Consider the following 20,840-nt stretch of genomic DNA (forward strand, 5'->3'; position numbering starts at 1 on the left):
ATATAAATTCATCAATGTCATGAAAACGGAAAACGAAGAATTTTGCTTAGTCACCGTCAATTAAACGTTATGTCAGAAGTTACTATTTTAAAATCAAGACCATCAAAACCAAAATGTTATCTCTTCATAACAAAAAGTTCAAAAAGATATTTAACAAGGCATTATTGTATGCATTCATTAAGCACTGTAAGCTCGATGGTAGTGGCCATGTGTTGGTAAAACGCACTCCATTTTCCATCCCATCATTCATCCAAGTAATAATATTATCGACATCAAACTTTCCAAATGTGTAAGTTCAGTGACTGCTATATCAATGTAAATAGTTAGTAGAGACAGTAATTCTGCTATATAGCAATTACTAATTACTAATACACGACCCTCCTCTCTCAAAGAAGGTACGTGTCTGTGTTATCATTAAATACTGACATAATAAATATAGAATTAAAAACCAACATAATCTAAACGCTAAAAATCATTTGCATAAAATTTATTAACATATTTCTCAAAATCATTCGTTCAAAATAAATTATGTGTCCAAAAATACGATATACACAAAAATATTGTGAACAAAAACAGTCAAATAAATAAATAATAATAATTTAATAGCATCATTTACTTGGGACGCAAACTCAAAGACAGAGAGAATCCGTTTAACAGATGTGAATCCTTTGAGCCGTCTGCGGAGATGAAAGCAGAATTGCATTGTTGCATGGATGGCATGGATGCCCACAGGCCACTTCCTGTAATTGTTGATGGCACTTCCGGAAGAATTTGATCTTGGCCAAGACCAAAGTGTCTTTCAAATAAAGAATGTTAGACAGGAGTCGAGTCTTCTTCGTCATCGTCGTCTCTGAAGGTCTGAAAGCAACAACGTCAAGGTCATAACAACTGCTACGACAACCAGGTCAACATAAAACTGAATGTTAGAGTCCAGACTTGGTATACGTCATGATGACCATCGTGACGTCATTAACTCTGGAGTTTAAATGATGAAAGTTCAACTATCAACCATGCATCATCATCATCATCATCAACACTGTTGTCGTCGTCATCAGTCATCATCATTATATCAACATCATCATCATCACCACTGTTATCGTTATAGTCATCATCATCATCATCGTCATCATTATATCATCATCATCATTATATCATCAGCATCATCATCATCATCATCATCATCATCATCATCATTATCACCACCATCATCATCAACAACAATATCCCTTTTGACATTTTAATAATTTGAAGCAAACGTTGAAACACTTACTGGGTACAAAAATGTCTCGATTTTGTCCGAACCATTAGCGTTATCAGCAACACACGTGTAAACTCCCATGTTCATCCAGCCGATGTTTTTGATTATCAAATCTCCATTGTCTACAATCTGAAATAAACATTAAAACAAACATATATAATTAAATTACAAAAAAAGATTACAGGCACAATTTTGTTTAAAAATATATGAAAGGGGTTGGATCTAGTTCAGTCAGTAGATCGCTCACCCGAGGTACTTTAATTGCAGTATCGAAATCCATCAGTGGACCCATTTTCCTATTGATTTTTTCAAAAATAGCAAAGGTCATGGTATGTGTTGTCCTGCCATACATGGGTTGTCTGTCCAGGACATAGGTTAATGGTTAAGATATAAGTCATTGTAGTGGTTTTAGACACTGAGCCACTGGCGTAACTAGGATTTTATACTGGGGATCACCCACGGTGTGTGTGTGTGTGTGTGTGTGTGTGTGTGTGTGTGTGTGTGTGTGTGTGTGTGTGAGTGCGTGCAACTGCACTGTATTAGTCATGTTATGAGGCGACAGGTAAATATATAACGTGGTGGGGGAATTGTGTAATTGGTGGGAGGAGTGGGCATGTCTCCCATGAGGCCATAGCTCTGGGCGAAAACCCAAAACCGCCGTCCAGGAGTAAATCCAATATACACTAGCCTTATGGCCGACGGCTGTAAAAACATTCCGCTTGTAAGAAACGTCTGCTTACTTTATAATGTCGTCCGTCTTCGATGAGTTTGCCGCTGACGTCATACCATCGGACTCTGGGTTTCGGAATGCCGTCAGCCCTGCAGTAAATCTGCACGTTGTTTTTCTGAAACTCCATCCGGGTCGACGTCCACATCGTTATCTTGGCAGGTTCACCTGACAAAATAAGAATGTCAAAAGTTTTAATTTTAGTATATAATATAATATAATGTAATAATATAATATAATATAATATAATATAATATAATATAATAATAAAATAAAGTAAAATAAACTGGCATCAATGGCGCAGTAGGTACGCCACGCAGAGCATCACCAACTTCATCCCGAAAAATATGAAAATGTGTCAATTTTTTTTTTTTAATCCCCATTTTTGTCTTTCTGGAAGACACCATATATATACTATTGTCCAACGATTATCGTTTTTTAACTACCTCCCATTCTCATAGTAATTTCAAGAAAGGTTTGGTCCTGTCCTAAAATTTAAAGCTGACAGGTACTGGACTGGTTTCCCAGACCTGACGAACTCAAAGAGTGTTTACAACACTCGTGAACTATTGCCAGATCAGAGTGTGAACCAGTTTACAAAATGAGAGTCTGTACTGCCATGCACGTCAATGGCTTGTTATGGTCAAGACTAGAATAATTAGTAAAATGGCGTGAACAATCTAGAAGAAAATCTATTATTCTATTTCTACTCACCTCTTAAAGCTTTCTTCACGACGCACTCTTCTAAATCGTTATAGCTGCTGTCATCTGCAAGTAGGAAATAGCAGGTTTACAAATAGGCTACATTGTTTAGTGCATAATAATCAATACTGTGGTATAGAAATGTTCTACAAGAAATGCAATCAATGTTAAGAAAGAAAACAAAAGTAAAATATGTTTGTGAGTTGCAGAAGGATAAAAACAGCATAAGATTTAATTTTGATAAGTTAATAACACTGTTTTATTTATCCGTCCCGTTAAAATTAATATGAAGCTGAAACCTAAACATGATAGTCTGCGACGGAATTATGATTAGGCAGACGATGGATCATGGAGGGAACGTGATCATATTCGTGCTTTGCGAAAATTGTGCAAGGGTGTAGACTTTGATAAACGACTTCTTTTTTCGTTTTTGGGGTGTTTTTTTTCTTTTTTTTTTTTTTTTTTTTTTTTTGAGGAGGGTGGGTGGGTCGGGTCATCCTCTCCCAAAAAATACATTGTAAAAACGACAAATTTCGCTAGGAGCAGGAGGGTTTCGATCCCTACTCAACCCCATCTCCCACCCCATGCACACGCGCATGAATCATTAGTAAAAATAAATGTAAAAAAAAATTAAATGGATGACTTTTATCCGCCTCATGACCCTTCCCCAAACCATAGGCTTATTATCGAAAATAAAAATGATCGCTTACCTAATTTGACCGTTGTCGTCTGGGATATTCTTTGGTAATTAGTTTCCGCGACGCATGCGTAAAGTCCTTCGTCTGCCGGGGTGACGCAGTTGATGGTGAGCCTCGACTTGGTGGATGAGAGACGTAGTAGAGGTAGACCGTCCTGCCCGACAGTGTCTTCGTGGTCGGCTCCTGTCTGCTGGAGCTGGGGACAGAAACCATAACCATCACGTCACCATTGAAATGTTTAACTCCACTTAGGGCGACGCCACACCATACGAGTTCCTCGTACAATACTAGCCACGGGAATAGACGATTGACGAGTTCCTCGTACGATAGCTTAGCTTAATAACTGGTTTAACGTGTCCATATACCACTAGGGTTTCGAACACGCCTATCCCGAGTCCGGCCTCCGATAGCATCGGGGGGTCCGACTCGGGACAGGGATCCTCGTACGATACTAGCCACCAGAATAGCCGACTGATAAGAAGACAAAAATTACGATTTCATCGGTTGCTATGCCATCGGTTATTCTCGTGGCTGTTTTCGTACGAGGCACTCGTATCGTGTGGCGCCGCCTTTATACTAGGGGCACGTGTGATAAAACATCTACTACTCGGACGAATTTTCTTCTTTTTAAAAAACATTTTTTTTTTTTTCGAGGGATCATGACTCGACCACACACCCTAGAAACTTAGCTCGTCATAGTCTAGACACCCCCCCCCCCTCCCCTACACATTGCTGCACACGAACCTGCATTCCTCGTATGTCTTGAACACAAATATACATATTCAGGCGATTGTCCAGGAATCTATGCAGGAGGGGTGGGGCGGGGGGGGGGGGGTGGGGGTCTAGACTGTGGCGAGCGAAGTTTCTAAAGGAGTTCGAGTTATGCTTCCCAGGAAAATATATATTTTTAAAATAAACTTGAGTAGGGGGCGTTTTGACCCCCTTTGCACAAGCGACTGAGAATGTGAGACATATATAAAGAAACAACAGAGAGACACATAGATTTTAGTAAAAAGACTAAGACACAGACACAGAAAGGCTGGCAAAGGGCCAGACCGAGCTATATAGACAGACAAATAAACAGACGGACAGACAGAAAGACAAGAAGAAAGACAGAAAATACAGACACAGATATATAGTTGACGTTTATGTTTTTAAATGTTCGAATTACAAATCACAAAGTAATTATTACAATAACACTAGAAATATATTAACAATTTCAATTTGCAACAGCGTATTAATTATAGAAAACAGAAAAAAGTCCTTGTTCTATTTAACCAACATATCTATAAGGATGTCTGACCTGGTCTATGGGTTTGCCATCCTTGAGCCAGTGTATCGTTGGGTTGGGAGAGCCCCCGGCTTGGCACTCTAACACAAGACTATCGAGGTGCCCCACACCAACGGTCTCCTTGAGAGGTCTGCCTTTGAAAAACAATTTGGGACCAACATCTGACGGTGATGATCGCTTTGAGGCTGCAACAGAAGAGAGGAAGGAAATTTGTTATTTAACGACACACTCGACACATTTTATTTACGGTTATATGGCGTCGGACGGCAACAGAAATGAAAATATATAATTATTTATAGATATCAATATCAATATATTAATTAAATACATATATATAATATATAAATATTGCTATACTATCTAGATATTAATATATATTAATGGAAAGAAGCGAGGGATTACATCATCACCAACATCAAAGAGTGGTTGCAAAATCCTCGTCCATACAGTCAAGAGATTAACAGTGTTACTGACAGTCGATTGCAATTTACTGACATATAAGCGTACGAAACAGGGGGAGGGCAACTGCCGCCCTAGTGCTGGAACAAAACCTCAAATTCTGGAAAATCTTATACAGATATTCGAGCAAAACGCGCTAACCTGAGACCTTTTTAACACGATTTTTCATCATTCTACCCTTAAACACTTTAGTCTTGCATTTACCATAGTTTGACACCCAATAGCCGACGTATTTTGTCGTGCTGGGGTGTGGTTAAACATTCATTCATTGTACCCTTAAAATTAGTTCTAATCGATGTAAAAAAAAATAATAATAGTAGCGATTCGTTTGCAGCCCTGTATTGTTATTTGGTAGTATTGTTAATAGGAATAAATGTTGTTATCCAGATTTGGGCATTTTCTTTGAAATTCGGGCAAAAAACCCTGCCCGTCCCTTTACAAAACTTGAAGCCCGTACGCCTATATACTGACATGCATTCTTGCATATCATCTTTGTAGTTTATACACACGTTACAATGCTAGACGTTATTTGAATTTGGTCCTTCATACCAAGTGTTTTCTTCTCTTTTTTTTCTCTCAGAAAATTAATATAGGTTTTAAACTACGACTGTTAGATTGTCAGTGGCGACATCACCACGAGTGCGACAGACAAAGATATGATACAGTATTATATGATTTTAAGTGTTTATTATCCAATAAATGTCCATGTACGCTGTCTTGGAATTTTTTACTTTAAAGTCATAAAAATTGTAACTCTCAAAAAAACAAAAACATCGCGAAAATGTTTTTATGTTCATAAATATCAATAAATTGTACATCCACACAATACTTCTATTAAATAACATAATATTATATTAATATCTTACCTGCCGAATTTTGCTTTTTGTTGAAAATACTTTTGTGTTTTAAACTCTGAAATAGAAACAAACAAACGTTAAACCTCAAAAATCTAAAATGAAATTACACAAAAGCATACAAAAGCACCCCTATACGAGTGCTCTCCCCGTCTTCCACTAAATCCAAATAATACATATAGTGAAAACCCTCTAAACTGGACACCCAGGGGTCCGCTTTTTAGGCGTATCCGGTTTAATAGATGGTCCATTCAGGGCCCGGTTTCACAAAACATCGGAAACCTATTTTTGCACGTAAACGTAAATCTACGACTAAAGCACAATTCTTATTTCTATTATAGTTCAACAGATATAGTTAGAAGAACACATATTTCATTTTCTTTTGTCTTTAAAATACTCCAGCTTCCGTAATGATGTAATTTTCTGCGTGAAATTGATGCCAAAAACGTGTAAACGCACGACCGGTATAACTGCTAGTAGCAGACGTAAACTTACGATGTTCAGTGAAATGAGTTTTGAGGCGTTTTACAAAATGTAAATCTTATGGTCCTTGAAACGGGGGGGGGGGGGGGGGGGGGGGGGGGACAAGCTAACGCCCCCGATATGACCGTTGCTACAGATCTAACTACACATTTTCGAAACTATCTTAGCGCTACGATATCATAAAATCGTAATAAGCTATGACGTCAAAACGCCGCCTGACATGGCTTTCAACGGTTTTTCGGTAACGTAGCGCTAATATAGCTTCCATAATATTGGCCCTGTGTCGTAACATAGATTGTGTCATTATTTATATCTGTTCAATTTTCTCTTTAACTGTGAAGGTCATGGCTACAGCGTCCTTGATACCTATGTTTGTTGTGGTAACACCTATTACAAAACGTATAGGATGTGCTTACTGAAACGTAATACTATTACCCTTATTGTCTCCAGCCCGGTTATGGTTACGTATACTAATGCCAGATAGTGTTAATAGGTGTGTTTTGTTTTCAAGTTAATTAAATACATGTACATCAATGTTGTTATATTAAAGATACAATATATCGCCTTGCTGTATTACAGCATCATATCCATGTACTTAACTCAAAATAGTAACACACCTACAGGTTTAATGAATATACGTGTTATCACGGTTTATTGATATTAACGGTTATCAAGTGCTTTCATATAAAATACAATTTTGTCGCCATGTCTTTAACACTGGATAACACAAAACATAATAATGCGGCTCTTATAAGTGTTAAAACCAGGCCTCTGATAATTGAAAATTGGCGTGTGCCATGTGTGGGTTACGCAAAAACAAATCAGGTAACCCGTCATGACTATGGAAATGTTGTCCTAAATATAATACGAGAACAAAAAATGATTTACACAAGACTAGACTTTCGCGCGCGCGCGCGCGCGAGAGAGAGAGAGAGAGAGAGAGAGAGAGAGAGAGAGAGAGAGAGAGAGAGAGAGAGAGACGCGCGAACGAAACTACCGTTCACGCAATTTCGAAGGCGTAAAAATGGAGAATAATGTATTTTTATACGATGTAAATTAGTGACTATGACTACAACGGAATATCGAAGAATGGCGTGTGACAGTAAGAAAACTCCAGCCAGTGTTTTACGACAGGTAATATATATAAAATACCGTAATATTTACTATCATGTCTATATGGTACAAAGCACATATAAAAATAACAATGACATGACATTGCTATGCATTTACCATTTTATGTTAAACACCAAATGGCAATAGGGATGTTGCCAGACATCCAAACGATTTCTTTTAGTAAAATGAAGTATATTCACTACTACTAGCATTCGCTTGATGCGACTGGTACATCGAAGGTCGCGGTATGTGCTCTCCTGTCTGTGGGATGATGCATATAAAAGATCCCTTGCTACTAATGGAAAAATATAGCGGGTTTCCTCTTTAAGACTATATGTCAATGACTAATAAATCAATTGCCCTAGTGGTGTCGTTAAACATAACAGACTTTAACTTTGACTTGATTCCGTTACAATTATACTGGCAGTTCTGAACTGCGCAGGAAAGTACTGTTGGCATTTCGTCAACAAAATGTCGTTACCATATCTAACCTATAATATATACAGAGAAGTAGAGTAAGACGGTTTAGTGAAATACATTTGGGCCATTATAAAATCAAATCTCCCAGGATAAAGGCACGGCCCCAGGTTGTGTGTGCGGGTGTTCACGCGAGCGCGCGCGCGCGTGTGTGTGTATGTATGTGTGTGTATGTATGTGTATGTATGCGTGTGTGTATGTGTGTATGTGTGTGTGTGTCTGTCTGTGTATGAGTGTATGTATGTGTGTGTGCGCGCGCGTGTGTGTGTGTGTGTGTGTGTGTGTTGTGTGTGTGTTGTATGTGTTGTGTGTGTATGAGTGTATGTGTCTGTCTGTGTGTGTGTTTGTGTGTGTGTGTGTGTGTGTGTGTGTGTGTTTGTGTGTCTATGTGTGTGTACGTGTGTATTGTTTTTGTGTGTTGTGTGTGTGTGTGTGTGTGTGTGTGTGTGTGTGTGTGTGTGTTCATTGTGTGTGTTGTGTGTATGGGTGTGTGTGTTTGTGTGTATGTGTGTGTGTGTGTTGTGTGTGCGTGTGTATGTATGTGTGTGTGTGTTTGTTTGTGTGTGTTGTGTGGTGTGTGTGTGTGTTGTGCGTGTGTGCGTGTGTGTGTGTGCGTGCGTGTGCATACATGCGTGTGTGCGTGTTTTGTGCGTGTATGGGAGCTTCTTAGCTAAAAAGAAGGAAAAATTAAGACAGAAAAAAGAAAGAAAAAAAAAGTGCAGTATTTTCAATGATTTTACCCACCCCCGCACCCATTTTGAACTCTTTTTTTTATGAAAATGTAGCATTTCATTTATTATGGCCAAGCGGCCAAAATAATATTAATATCATATGCAGTTGAAACATGCTCATGCACAGAACTGCATTAAACAAAATGTCTTGTGGTTAAATATTATCACCTCGCCAAAGATCTAGGATCTGTGACGGTGTCAACACCCCATGCCATCCATGGTGTAGGGATCAATAACGGTTACTAGTGTGGTACCGTTATAATTAAGCAACGTTCACACACCTGTTCCGATTAAATGGTAATACCAACGTAGTCACCTAGATCTGTATGTACCTGGTCAGTCGAACGCTGCATGTACAGAAATGCTAATGGCAATGTATGAAAATGTCCACAGTTACATTTTACAGTTGCATGTGATCAATTATTTAATAAACTGTTGTTATAAGGGGCATATATACTTGTACGTTATTAAAAAAAACCCCAGCAAAGTAGTGCTGTATAATTTATAGCATATTTTGCTGTATAATTTATAGCATATTTTGCTGTATAATTTATAGCATATTTGACCCTGGCTTGTTCTACTGCCTTTAATACGGAACATATGTTCGGCATTTCACACGTGGATTTGCCGGCACTCCTTTCAAAGTGACCACTGGTCAGTGTACGGTCGACCTAATGACCCTGTAGTCAGACCACATTCCAGCCTACTTTCCTACTTTATGGCCAGGGGCTGTCGAAATGCATCTGAACTAAAGAGTTGAACAAAGGTCAATAACCCACGCAAGTGATAAGGTCAAAGTTGAATGGGTTAAGATTGTCTCTTTTGTTTAAACACTGTCCATTAAAAAAAAAATTATTGTCTCCAGTAGCCATATTGGACCATAGGTAGCCTAAAATAACTCCAGAATGAGGAGTAAATAAAAAAAACCCTTAGAATTCAGCAATATGTTCTTCACCTAGAAAATAAAGGTATTTTAAAATAAAGACCTAAATGGGGTACCTTATTTTCGGGGTGGGGGTGGCTTTTTGTTTCTGGATGGGGACAGCTTAATAAATAAATAAATAAATAAATAATTTTAAAATCCTATTCCGCTACAAATATAGTAACAGAAATTAATCCCCTTTCGTCCTTGCAGATATTCCCACTGAACGTGGCTAGTACTGCCAGAAAAGGCTACAATTTCAAAGAATATGGGATTATTTAATATTATTACTCAAAATAGCGAAAACATTTTTGTAATTCCATCATTGGATCCTTGCCACAATTATTACTAGTCCAATGCGGTGAAAGGGTCAGCGTTATTTGTGCCATGCATGCTACATATTATGTTTTGTTCCGGTTAATCGTCGAACTACCTTGGATCGATAAGTGCATTACATAAATAGTAGGCCTAAGTCTTATTCCAGTCACAATCGAGCTGGCTTTCTTTCTATCAATGGCATTTACAACTGTTTCATTTTGATGGAATATTCGTAGCCGTAATCATAACCGTATATCATAACCGTATTCGTCGGGTTGCAAAAGATATCTGCTATCATAAGATAAAGTCAGACATGGCACAGCATAGCACATTGCCAAGATCCAATGAATTGATGAAATGTACTTCGTTATTTTAAAAATAAAAATTGTCTTTTTCTTCTTGTTTTTTTTTGTGGGTTTTTTAAATGACGTTATAAACCAACTTCCGTCCGTTTGGCTAAGTGCCCATTGGGGCAGTGTGTTTCTATCAGCCATGGTAATTCAATGCCTTCGGGAATGAGTAATAGCTCGTATCCATGGTCAAATGTCCCGGAGTGCAAATTAACTCATGCAAAAACTGATATGGCTTAAATTCGATTATAATAATTATAGTATGTACATGGTGGTTGTTGTTTTTTAAACATAAACTAAAAAGGCGCATATTCGGGGAGGGAGGATTGGTATTGCGGTGCGAAACCTTCCCAATGCACAATACATTTTGTTTCTTTTTATTGGTGGTGATGTAGCAATATATATATTAGGTGGTCCGAAAACAATGGAATTAATTAAAACGTATGGGGATTGTAACTTTTATATTTCACACCCAGTTCTATATGAATATATGCCACCTTCAGTGAAAATGTTCGGCCAATAGGTCAAATATTGTTAAAATAGTAACAGATTCAAAATGTTAAGTAAAACAAATCCGACACCAGACAGAAGGGCAATTAGTGGAACGAGCGTCGCATCTGATTTTACGTACAGTTGTGAATATGTTGCTATTTTTACAACATTTGACCTATGGACCTAACATTTTCACTGAAGGTGGCATATATCCATATAGTAATGGGTATGAAATATCAAGGTTACAGTTGCCTTACTTGTTTTTATATACGATTCCATATTCAGTAGTTATATAAAAAAAAAAAAATGCAGGTCTCCCGATAAATTATATGTATATAATATTGAGAATCGTGACATTACACTTTACTAGATGTATACAGCATACTTTAGAGTTATATATTTATAATACTTTCCTTTCATTTCAACTTATTTTCGTACTTATATCCAATGAAGGTTCAAGCACGCTATCCTGGGCTGTCTAGGACAGTCGGTTAGTTGTTAGTGGTTATTTAGAGAGAAGAGTGTGTAGTGACCTTGCACCTATCCACTGAGTCGTTAAAACTCGCTCTGGGTGGGAGCCGGTACCGGGATGCGAACCATGTACCTACCAAACTTATGTCTGATGGCTTAACCACGACGCCACCGAGGCCGGTATTATAATATAATATTATATTACTTCCATCTTTGTTTTGTGTCACGATTTTAACTGTACCTTTTGTTAACGCAACTGACAGATTTTCCCCTTTAATATTACAAAATTTTACAAAAATTAGTCTTGATATACCGTATTTCTTTATATACAATTGTCACATTATACTTCACTAGATGTTTGCAAAATACTTCAGAATTATATATTTATAATAATGTTATATTATTTACGTTTGTTAAATTTCTGTACCGTGTGTCACGATTTTTACTGTACCTTTTGTTAAAGGTATTCAAAGCCGCCAATTTTTTGCTATTAGCTATTTACACGACGCCGTGGACGGTAACATAAGCCGATACAAACTGCTCGAAGCAGAATAGGCTGAGAACGCTAATGGCGCTGGCAACCAAAGGGGCGGAAACAGGGAGTGACCCATCGGTGAAATTCCCGAAAGACGTGGTCAAAGCAATGTGATCGGTATGTGCGTGTCGTAATATGAAACACGGGGCCTTCGGGCGTAATAGGAACTGCTCTTGACGTAGTAGAAAGACAGGTGATAAAAATAAATGTAACCGTCTGGACAAATAATAATTAAAAGAAGCATACATACAGTATAGTGATGGGTTTGTGGGTTTTTCTTTATCAAAATTTTTATCTGTCACGAATCCCACTCTATCCAAATTTTATAAAATCATACATACATACATACATACATAGTGTGGGTTGCCCTCCCCAATAGTGCCCCCCCCCCCCCCCTCCCATATCTCAAATCCTGACTATGCCAGTGGTCCAACCATGAGTTTGTTTCAGGCGCGTGTTCAAGGGAATGGATGGGGGTGGGGGAGGGGTCGGGGACGACAAATTATTTTCTCAATATACTCTACGGAGGAATATGACTTGAGATCTCTATAAACTTCCGACGCCAGTCTTACCCCCTCCCTCACCCCCGCTAAATAACTGCATACGCGCCTGAGGTAAGTGTTTACAACATTGTACGAGGAAGGACACCCCCAGACCACCCGTGGAGATGTATGATTTAGGCTCGGATCGTGTGTGTCTTATTTCCCCACACTGATTTTATTATTATTAAAATTTTTTTGCAAGATATGGCCTTGCAGAAAAAAAGTCCCATCGATTGAAAAAAGTGTGCCCATGGTCAGTCAGTTTGTATGACTAAGTTGTTCTTTTAATCTATTAATACCACGAACAGTCAACCTTTACAAATGCTGATGCAATAACAATCAATATTAGCATTTAGAATCTTCCCCGTTTTACGACATATAGTATTCAGCATAGTATGTCGAATATGACAACAACAACAACAACAACAATAATAATAATAATAATAATAATAATAATAATAAATTAGTAATAAATTGTTATTACGTTTCGTAATTTTATCTCTCTATAAGAAAAAGCAATTACTTTTATTACATGCACAAAGAAAGTGCTTTGAAATTTTGTTTAGCAAGCCAAGCACGTTTGTTTTGTCTTTTTCTTTTCTTTTACCACAATACGACTTCCAAATTTAACAGGATTTCCTAATTTTCACCGTTTACTACTTACTACATGTGTATGGTTTGTCTTTAGAAATCGACTGTGATTTGATTAATAAACACCATAAACCCACTAGATACTATTTCAGCATATTCTTCCATCCACCTGATTCAGTGATTAATTTAAAGCTCAGAAAGTTCGATCGATAGTTTTCATCAATACAGAAATCAAGGAACTATTTTCTCGTGTACAAGACCACCAAGAGATAATCGTAGTAACGCGGTGTCTATGACACTACAACTTCTGCTTGCAGATAGATGTACGTTATAAAACAGACGGAATTTTAAAAACTTCTATGTTGTTGTTTTGGGGTTTGTTTGGGTTTTTTGTTGGTGGGTTTGTTTGGGGGGGGTTTTGGGGTTTTTTTTGGGGGGGATGTTGGGGGGATGATAAGGAAGAGTACTAATACTCTACTTAAAGCCACTGAACTTGGTTATTAGATACTGTATAATATTTTCAGCTAGTATAGCTTTCATATCGTTACATACGACAGTGGCGGATCCAGAAAATCCATTTCGGGGGTCCCCAATGACATGAGGTGGAATGCCAATGGAACTTTGGGGGAGGTTTGGAGGGGATCGTAAAAAAAGAAGAAAATTAATATATAATAAAATCATAACTGTCGCAAAATTTATGGGGGGGGGTGCCCTGTTCCCCCCCCCCCCCCCCAAGATCCGCCTCTGTACCACTTACTTACATATATTTGCTTAAACTATCAATTTTGTCAAATTCAGTGTATTTCTGGTCGTCAAAATGCATTTTATATGCGAAATAGAATGAACGTGAGTTAAAAGTCAGTTTGAGTTGTTTAAAGAAACCACTAGAACACATTGATTAATTAATCATTGGCATTTCTGGCACATAGTAATAGTAACGTTAAAAGTTATTGTAAACTTAAATAGGGATATTTTAATAATTAAACTGTTTATTAAAAAAAAAAAAAACAATTAAAATTTAAACAAATTAAAGGTTGATTAATTGAACCATATTCAAAAGCAAATTACTTGCTGGTATTAATAGAAATTAAAATAACTACTTTTTTTCAAAATTACTATATTACTACTATGGAAGAATATTGAAGTAACTAAGTCTGACCACTTTCTAAAATTAATACCACCTATTACAATAGATACAATTTATCAAGACTGGTATCATTTATTAAAACTGATAGAAGTATCATTTACTAAAAGTGATGAAACATTTTAAAACTTAAACCAAATGTAAAAAAAAAACAATAGAGACAAGTTATTGAAACGATTATATATATTAGAAAGTAAACTTAAACACCTGCATGTACTTTACAATGATGCACAGACACAGATCATATTTTTTAAATAACAAAAAGAAAGAAAATGTTATCAATATGTACTTTTAGTTGTTAGCGTGTTCGAAACCCCAGTGGTATATGAGCAAGTAAAACTATTAACCTACGTACAATTAGTTCTTAAAAATTATCAGTTTGTCTGAAAGTTCTTAAAATACAGCAAAACTGCAAACTGGAGCCAGTGAATTTAAAATGATGTAGCTTATATAATGAATTAAAGGCACTTACCCGTAAAAATCCTGCCGAAATGCACGTACAGGATACAAGGACAACAATAAGCATAAATGAGCGTTCAAACACAGACATCATTCTGGCGATAAATTAATACTGAAAGAAAAACAATACATTAACAGATTTTGAAATATATGTTTTTGGTTTTGGTTTTTGGTGCTGTTTTTGTTGTTAGATTTTTGTCTGTTTGTTTGTTTGTTTTGTTATAAATAAGTAGTAAGTAGGTATATAAACACAAAACAAAAACAGAAGTTTATTTACGTTTTAAAAAAAAAAAAAAAATATATAAAAAGATATTTCTCCATTATGTTTTAAGTACTTTACAATTCAGATATCAATATATTTTTCTTCATATATATTTCTCCCCCTCTTCACCCCCCTCTCTCTCTCTCTCTCTCTCTCTCTCTCTCTCTCTCTCTCTCTCTCTCTCTCTCTCTCTCTCTCTCTCTCTCTCTCTCTTAAAAAAAAAGCCACAAAGAATTTTTTTAAAAAGAAAAGTAAAAAAATCTACGAATTTTTTTTTACATTTTTTTAAATATCAATATTAAATATGCACCAAAGAAGTAATAAATTTTTAAAACTTTTTTTTTTTTACAAACTTTTCTTTTAAAAAAATACAACAACTCTGAAACAAAAATATGACTTACCTGTTTAAAAATCACGGTGTAAAACAATCTATGAGCTAGATACTAACTACACAACACGGGGCAAAAATAATTTCTCGCGCATGTGCTACTATGTCCCTCTTAGTTCTTCTGAACGATCTATTGAAACGGCAACATTGGCTACTTGATTTATACTTGGCAGTGACGTCACGAAGACAGGGCCCACGTGCTTTCAGAGTATGAATGAAAAGTTAAAGCACCAATCACGAGAAAGGAAATATTACTACGCCAGTAACTCCCAGCCAGCCGTAAGAAAACAGCGAACTGCCTATCAAAACACTCGCTGATCCATTGCGTGGGGATTGTTACGATACGTTTGTCAATTGGCAGTAAACTGTGCTGCAAAATGTTAGCAGTTGATTTATTGGCTCGTTTCACAAATCGCGCCGTACTAGTCTGTCTCGCCGACCGGTGTATATAATCATATTTTTACCAGACCGGACGGCGTAGTGGTTAAACGACAGGCATTACGGGGTTTTGCTACGTGTTGGGTTCGCGTCTCAGTATTAGCTCCAAACCAAGATAACTTTTTAATGTTTTTTTTTTTGTGTGGGGAGGTGTAAGACCACAAAACTGACTATTTTCTTACTAATAAACTAACAATTAACCAATGTCCTGGATAGAAAACCCAGCTACAGATAACAGAGTTATGTTCCCAGAACAGGGTGCTTGAACCTTAACCGGATCTAAGTGGGAAAAATAAATGAAAACAACAAAAATATAGGCTATTTAGACCCGTTAGATAAAATTTTGATGAGTATATATTATTGCGTTAATCCGCATGCGCGTCTGGTTATTGTGTCGTTGGTGGAGGGGAGGGAGGGGAAGAGAGAGAGAAACAGAAAGATACAGACACGCAATATGTGTGTTTGCAGAGGTTGATCATCATGTTCTGTTTATAAGGAAAGTACATAGCGGTATGTTCAATCCATTGCTCTCTCTCTCTCTCCTCTCTCTCTCTCTCTCTCTCTCTCTCTCTCTCTCTCTCTCTCTCTCTCTCTCTCTCTCTCTCTCTCTCTCTCTCTGTCTGTGTGTGTGTGTGGGGTTTTTTTTCTATGTGTGTCTCTTTCCCTCTATCTCTATTCTCTCTCCCCTCCCCTTCTGTGTGTGTTTTTTTGTGGGTGTGTGTGTGTGTGTGTGTGTGTGTGTGTTTTCTGTCTCCCTCCCTCTCTCCTTTGTTGTGGGTGTGGTTGTTCTATATCTCTTTCTCTGTCTGTCCTGTCTCTCTGTCTCCTCTGTCTCTCTCTCTCTCTCTCTCCTCTCTCCTCTCTCTCTCTGTCCTCCTCTCTCTTCTCTCTCTCCTGTGTGTGTGTCTATGTGTGTCTTTTTCCCTCTATCTCTAATCCCCCCCCACCTCTGTCTGTCTGTCTGTCTGTCTGTCTGTCTCTCTCTCTCTCTCTCTCTCTCTCTCTCTCTCTCTCTCTCTCTCTCTCTCTCTCCTCTCTCTCTCTCTCTCTCTCCCCTCTCGTAGCTCTCCCCTCCGTCGCCTCCTCTTCACCATTTACTTTCTTCACCATTTACTTTCACCCATGCTTCACCCATGCTTCATCCGGTTTCTAAACAGGAAAACAAATTCTTAGCGAATGATACCTCCCTCCCCTCCCTCCTCGGTTGGTCATTTTAAACCCCCTACGTGTGATGTTGCTCGTCCTGTGACGCAGGGGTGGTGAATACAGCGCACATTCTGCTGTATCGATATCGTAATAATAATTGAAATGGTCTGACAATGATCCCTCGCTGTGGTAAGCGTAATCTTTCATGGACGTGACTTTCCACAGCCATTTACACTGTTTTGTTAATTATTTTTTATTTTGTTAAAAATTATATGTACCAGGGATGGACTCATGGAATATTTTACGGGGGGGGGGGGGGGGGGGGGGACATGGAACAACTCGTTCAAGGAGCATCCCAACTGGGGAAAAAAGAAATAGAAAAAGAGGGGCACTTATTTTTTTTTTTTAAATGGAGTGGGGGAGGGGGGCCGGATCCCCTTGTAACACCCATAGATCCCCTTGTCCCACCCATAGATCCGCCTGTGTTTTTATTTAATACCCCAAAGTCGATATGGTTTTCGTGCCAGGGTGCCGTTAAACATACATACATTCGTTCATTCATTCATTCGTTCATTCATTCATTCATTTCATTCATTCATTCATTCATTCATTCATTCATTCATTCATTCATCAATCAATCAGTTAACCATCCCTTCCTTCCTTTATTCGTTCATTCGTTCATTCATTCATTCAGATTCAAGATCCGCTCCAGAATGGGATGATCGACTCGCCCCGAAAGTGAAAATGACGCATATATAATCTCGTGTGACCTCGCCCGGAGGTAAGCCACGAGGACGCCGCTGTGACGCTAAGTTTGCGCGCACCAAGTCTTAACACTACGCACCCGCCCGAGGACACCGAGTCACGCTTGGATAGTTCCGTGAAATGGTGCACGACGGACGGCTTCAGTGGGTCACTAATGCAGACACCATATATTATTATTAGAGTGTGACCCTTCAACCTCGCCCATTCATGTTTCAAAGAACAAAGTCGGTCGTCTAGCGCCTAGGTCGGTTCGCACTTTTACTCCTAAAGAAATGAGGGGAGGGGGAGACAAGTTGATGGAGGAAACTCGGATAAGGTGCGAACAAACGAGAGAGAGAGAGGGCGGAAGGAAGAGAGAGGGAGCGAGAAAGAGTGTGTGAGAGAGAGAGAAAGAAAGAGCGAGAGCGAGAGAGAGAGAGAGAGAGAGAGAGAGAGAGAGAGAGAGAGAGAGAGAGAGAGAGAGTGAGAGGGAGGGAGAGAGGGAGGGAGGGAGGAAGGAAGAGAGAGGGAGGGAGGGAAGGAGGGAGAGAGAGTGAGAGAGAAAGAGAAAGAAAGAGAGACGGGAGGAGAGAGGGAGGGAGGGAGAGAGAGAGGAAGAGAGAGAGAGAGAATGAAAGAGTGAGAGAGTGAGAGAGAGAGAGTGAGAGAGAGAGAGAGTGAGTGAGAGAGAGAGTGAGTGAGAGAGAGATGGTGTGTGTGTGTGTGAGTGTGTGGAGATAGATAGAAAGTCAGACAGAGAGGTAGACCAGGGATAAGCAAAATTGTTTTTTCAATATATTTTCCGGAGGAGCATAATTCGACTCCGCTATAGCTTGAGGTGCTTGCGTCGCAACTGGTCAAAGGCCGTGGTATGTGCTTTCCTGTCTGTAGAAACAAAACAATTTTTTTTTTTTAACTTTCGAACCCGCTACATATTTCGCTCGTCACACTCTAGACCCTCACCTGCATAAATTCCTGCACACGCGTCTGCGAACGGACGGATGGAGATACAGACACAGTTAAAGTTATTTTTTTTGTTTAACGACACCACCAGAGCACATCGAATTAATCATGACGGCTATTAGTTGTCAAACATTTAGTAATTTTAACTCGTAATCTTCAGAGAAAAGCCGCTACATTTTTTCATCATCAGCAGCAAGGATTTTTTCTTTGCACTACCCACATGCAGGACAGCACATACCACGGCCTTTGCTTTGCCAATCGTGGGGCAGTGGTTGGATAAGGAAAAACCCCAATCCGAGAATGGGTTCACCGAGGCGGTTTCATTCTGCGAACAAAGCCGAATTACAGAGCCCGACAAACAGAAACAAGTTTAGTTCGTGATATGCAATCGTATATCATCAACATGCGGGGGCGGGATTAAGCTCAGTCGGTTGAGTGCTCAGTCGGTTGAGTGCTCAGTCGGTTGAGTGCTCGCCTGAGGTGCTTGCGTCGCAGGATCAATCCACTTCGGTGGATCCATTCAACTGATTTTTTTTTCTCTCGTTACAACCAGTGCACAACAAACTGGTCAAAGGCCGTGGTATGTGTTTTCCTGTCTGTAGGAAAGTGCATATAAAAGATCCCTTGCTGCTAATGGAAAAATGTAGCGGGTTTCCTCTGATGACTACATGTCAGAATTACCAAATGTTTGACATCCAATAGTCGATGGTTAATTAATCAATGTGCTCTAGTGGTGTTGTTAAACAAAACAAACTTTCTTTCATTCATTAACCTGCTGTACACCCCTGCGCGTGCTGTAACCTCACCGTGGTGCAGGGGTGTAACATTTTCTTTGAGAATGGCCAATACAGCACAAATTGAAGTTTAGAGTAAAATTCAGTATCCGTAAAATTCTGTGATATTTGTATTTGTATTTGTATTTATGCACAGTTCTTTACACTGTTTTTGTTTAAACCTTGAATTTTTATATTGATGTTGATCATCACTTTATTTATTTGCATTACCATAGTTTGACACCCAATAGCCGATGTATTTTTCGTGCTGGGGTGTCGTTAAACATTCATTCATTCATTCATTAACCTGCTGTACATTTCAAAGACAGCAAACTTGAACCTTACATGCAATTAACAGGCCTGTTGGAACGATGTCTGGAGTTGGAGTGGGCACACCACCAGTGGACCGGCCCCGGTGGCGTCGTGGTTAGGCCATCGGTCTACAGGCTGGTAGGTACTGGGTTCGGATCCGAGGCATGGGATTTTTAATCCAGATACCGACTCCAAACCCTGAGTGAGTGCTTCGCAAGGCTCAGTGGGTAGGTGTAAACCACTTGCACCGACCAGTGATCCATAACTGGTCCAACAAAGGCCATGGTTTGTGCTATCCTGCCTGTGAGAAGCGCAAATAAAAGATCCCTTGCTGCCTGTCGTAAAAGAGTAGCCTATGTGGCGACAGCGGGTTTCCTCTAAAAGACAGTGTCAGATTGACCATATGTTTGACGTCCAATAGCCGATGATAAGATAAAAAAATCAATGTGCTCTAGTGGCGTCGTTAAATAAAACAAACTTTACCACCAGTGGAGGGGGCATAATCCCTATTGGAGGGTGGGTGGGTACAACCTTGATTTATAAAGAGTAGGGCAAAACAACCTACGGGCCTGATCAATTACTGATTCAAACAACAACAAATGGATTGAGCTTTTCAGCTTATCAGGTCTTGTTCATGATACATACGGTTTATATATGGCGTCGGACATATTGTTAAGGACCACACAGATATTGAGGGTGGAGACCAGCTGTCGCCACTTCATGGGCTACCTTTTACGATTAGCAGGAAGGGATCTTTTACATGCACCATCCCACAGACAGGATAACACATACCACGGCCTTTGATATACCAGTTGTGGTGCACTGGCTTGGGTGAAAAATAGCCCAATGGGCCCACTGACGGAGATTGATCCCATATCGACCGCGCATCAAGCGAACGCTTTACCACTGGGCTATGTCCCCTCCCCACTTCATGATACAAACAATATCGGCGATAATATACACTTGTTGTATACCAAGTGAGAATAGAGTGGAATATTCCAAAATGAAGGTAAAATGAAAGTAAAACGAATAATAAAAACAGTGATAACACTAAAACAATAACAAAACCCTGCCCATCCAACATCCCCCCCCCCCCAAAAAAAAAAAAAAACCCCACCAGAAAACCCCACGTTAGCTTGTTTTATTTAACGACACCACTAAGAGCACATTGATTTATTAGTCATCGGCTACTGGATG

The 20,840-nt window shown here is 38.9% G+C and overlaps 1 protein-coding gene across 1 annotated transcript; it reads right to left on the reverse strand.

Annotated features, from left to right (window-relative positions):
* Positions 1–581: 581 nt before the first annotated feature.
* LOC121384460 (zwei Ig domain protein zig-2-like) lies at positions 582–15,389 on the reverse strand. The gene is made up of 9 exons (XM_041514863.1): positions 15,281–15,389; positions 14,631–14,729; positions 6,002–6,047; positions 4,689–4,861; positions 3,398–3,581; positions 2,700–2,753; positions 1,999–2,153; positions 1,271–1,387; positions 582–858 (listed from the first exon to the last, which is right to left on the reverse strand). The coding sequence occupies exons 2-9, from the start codon at positions 14,709–14,711 to the stop codon at positions 814–816; spliced, it is 855 nt and encodes a 284-aa protein (XP_041370797.1). The 5' UTR covers positions 14,712–14,729; positions 15,281–15,389; the 3' UTR covers positions 582–813.
* Positions 15,390–20,840: the final 5,451 nt, after the last annotated feature.

The sequence above is a fragment of the Gigantopelta aegis genome, chromosome 10 (assembly GCF_016097555.1).
Source record: "Gigantopelta aegis isolate Gae_Host chromosome 10, Gae_host_genome, whole genome shotgun sequence".
NCBI lineage: Eukaryota > Metazoa > Mollusca > Gastropoda > Neomphalida > Peltospiridae > Gigantopelta > Gigantopelta aegis.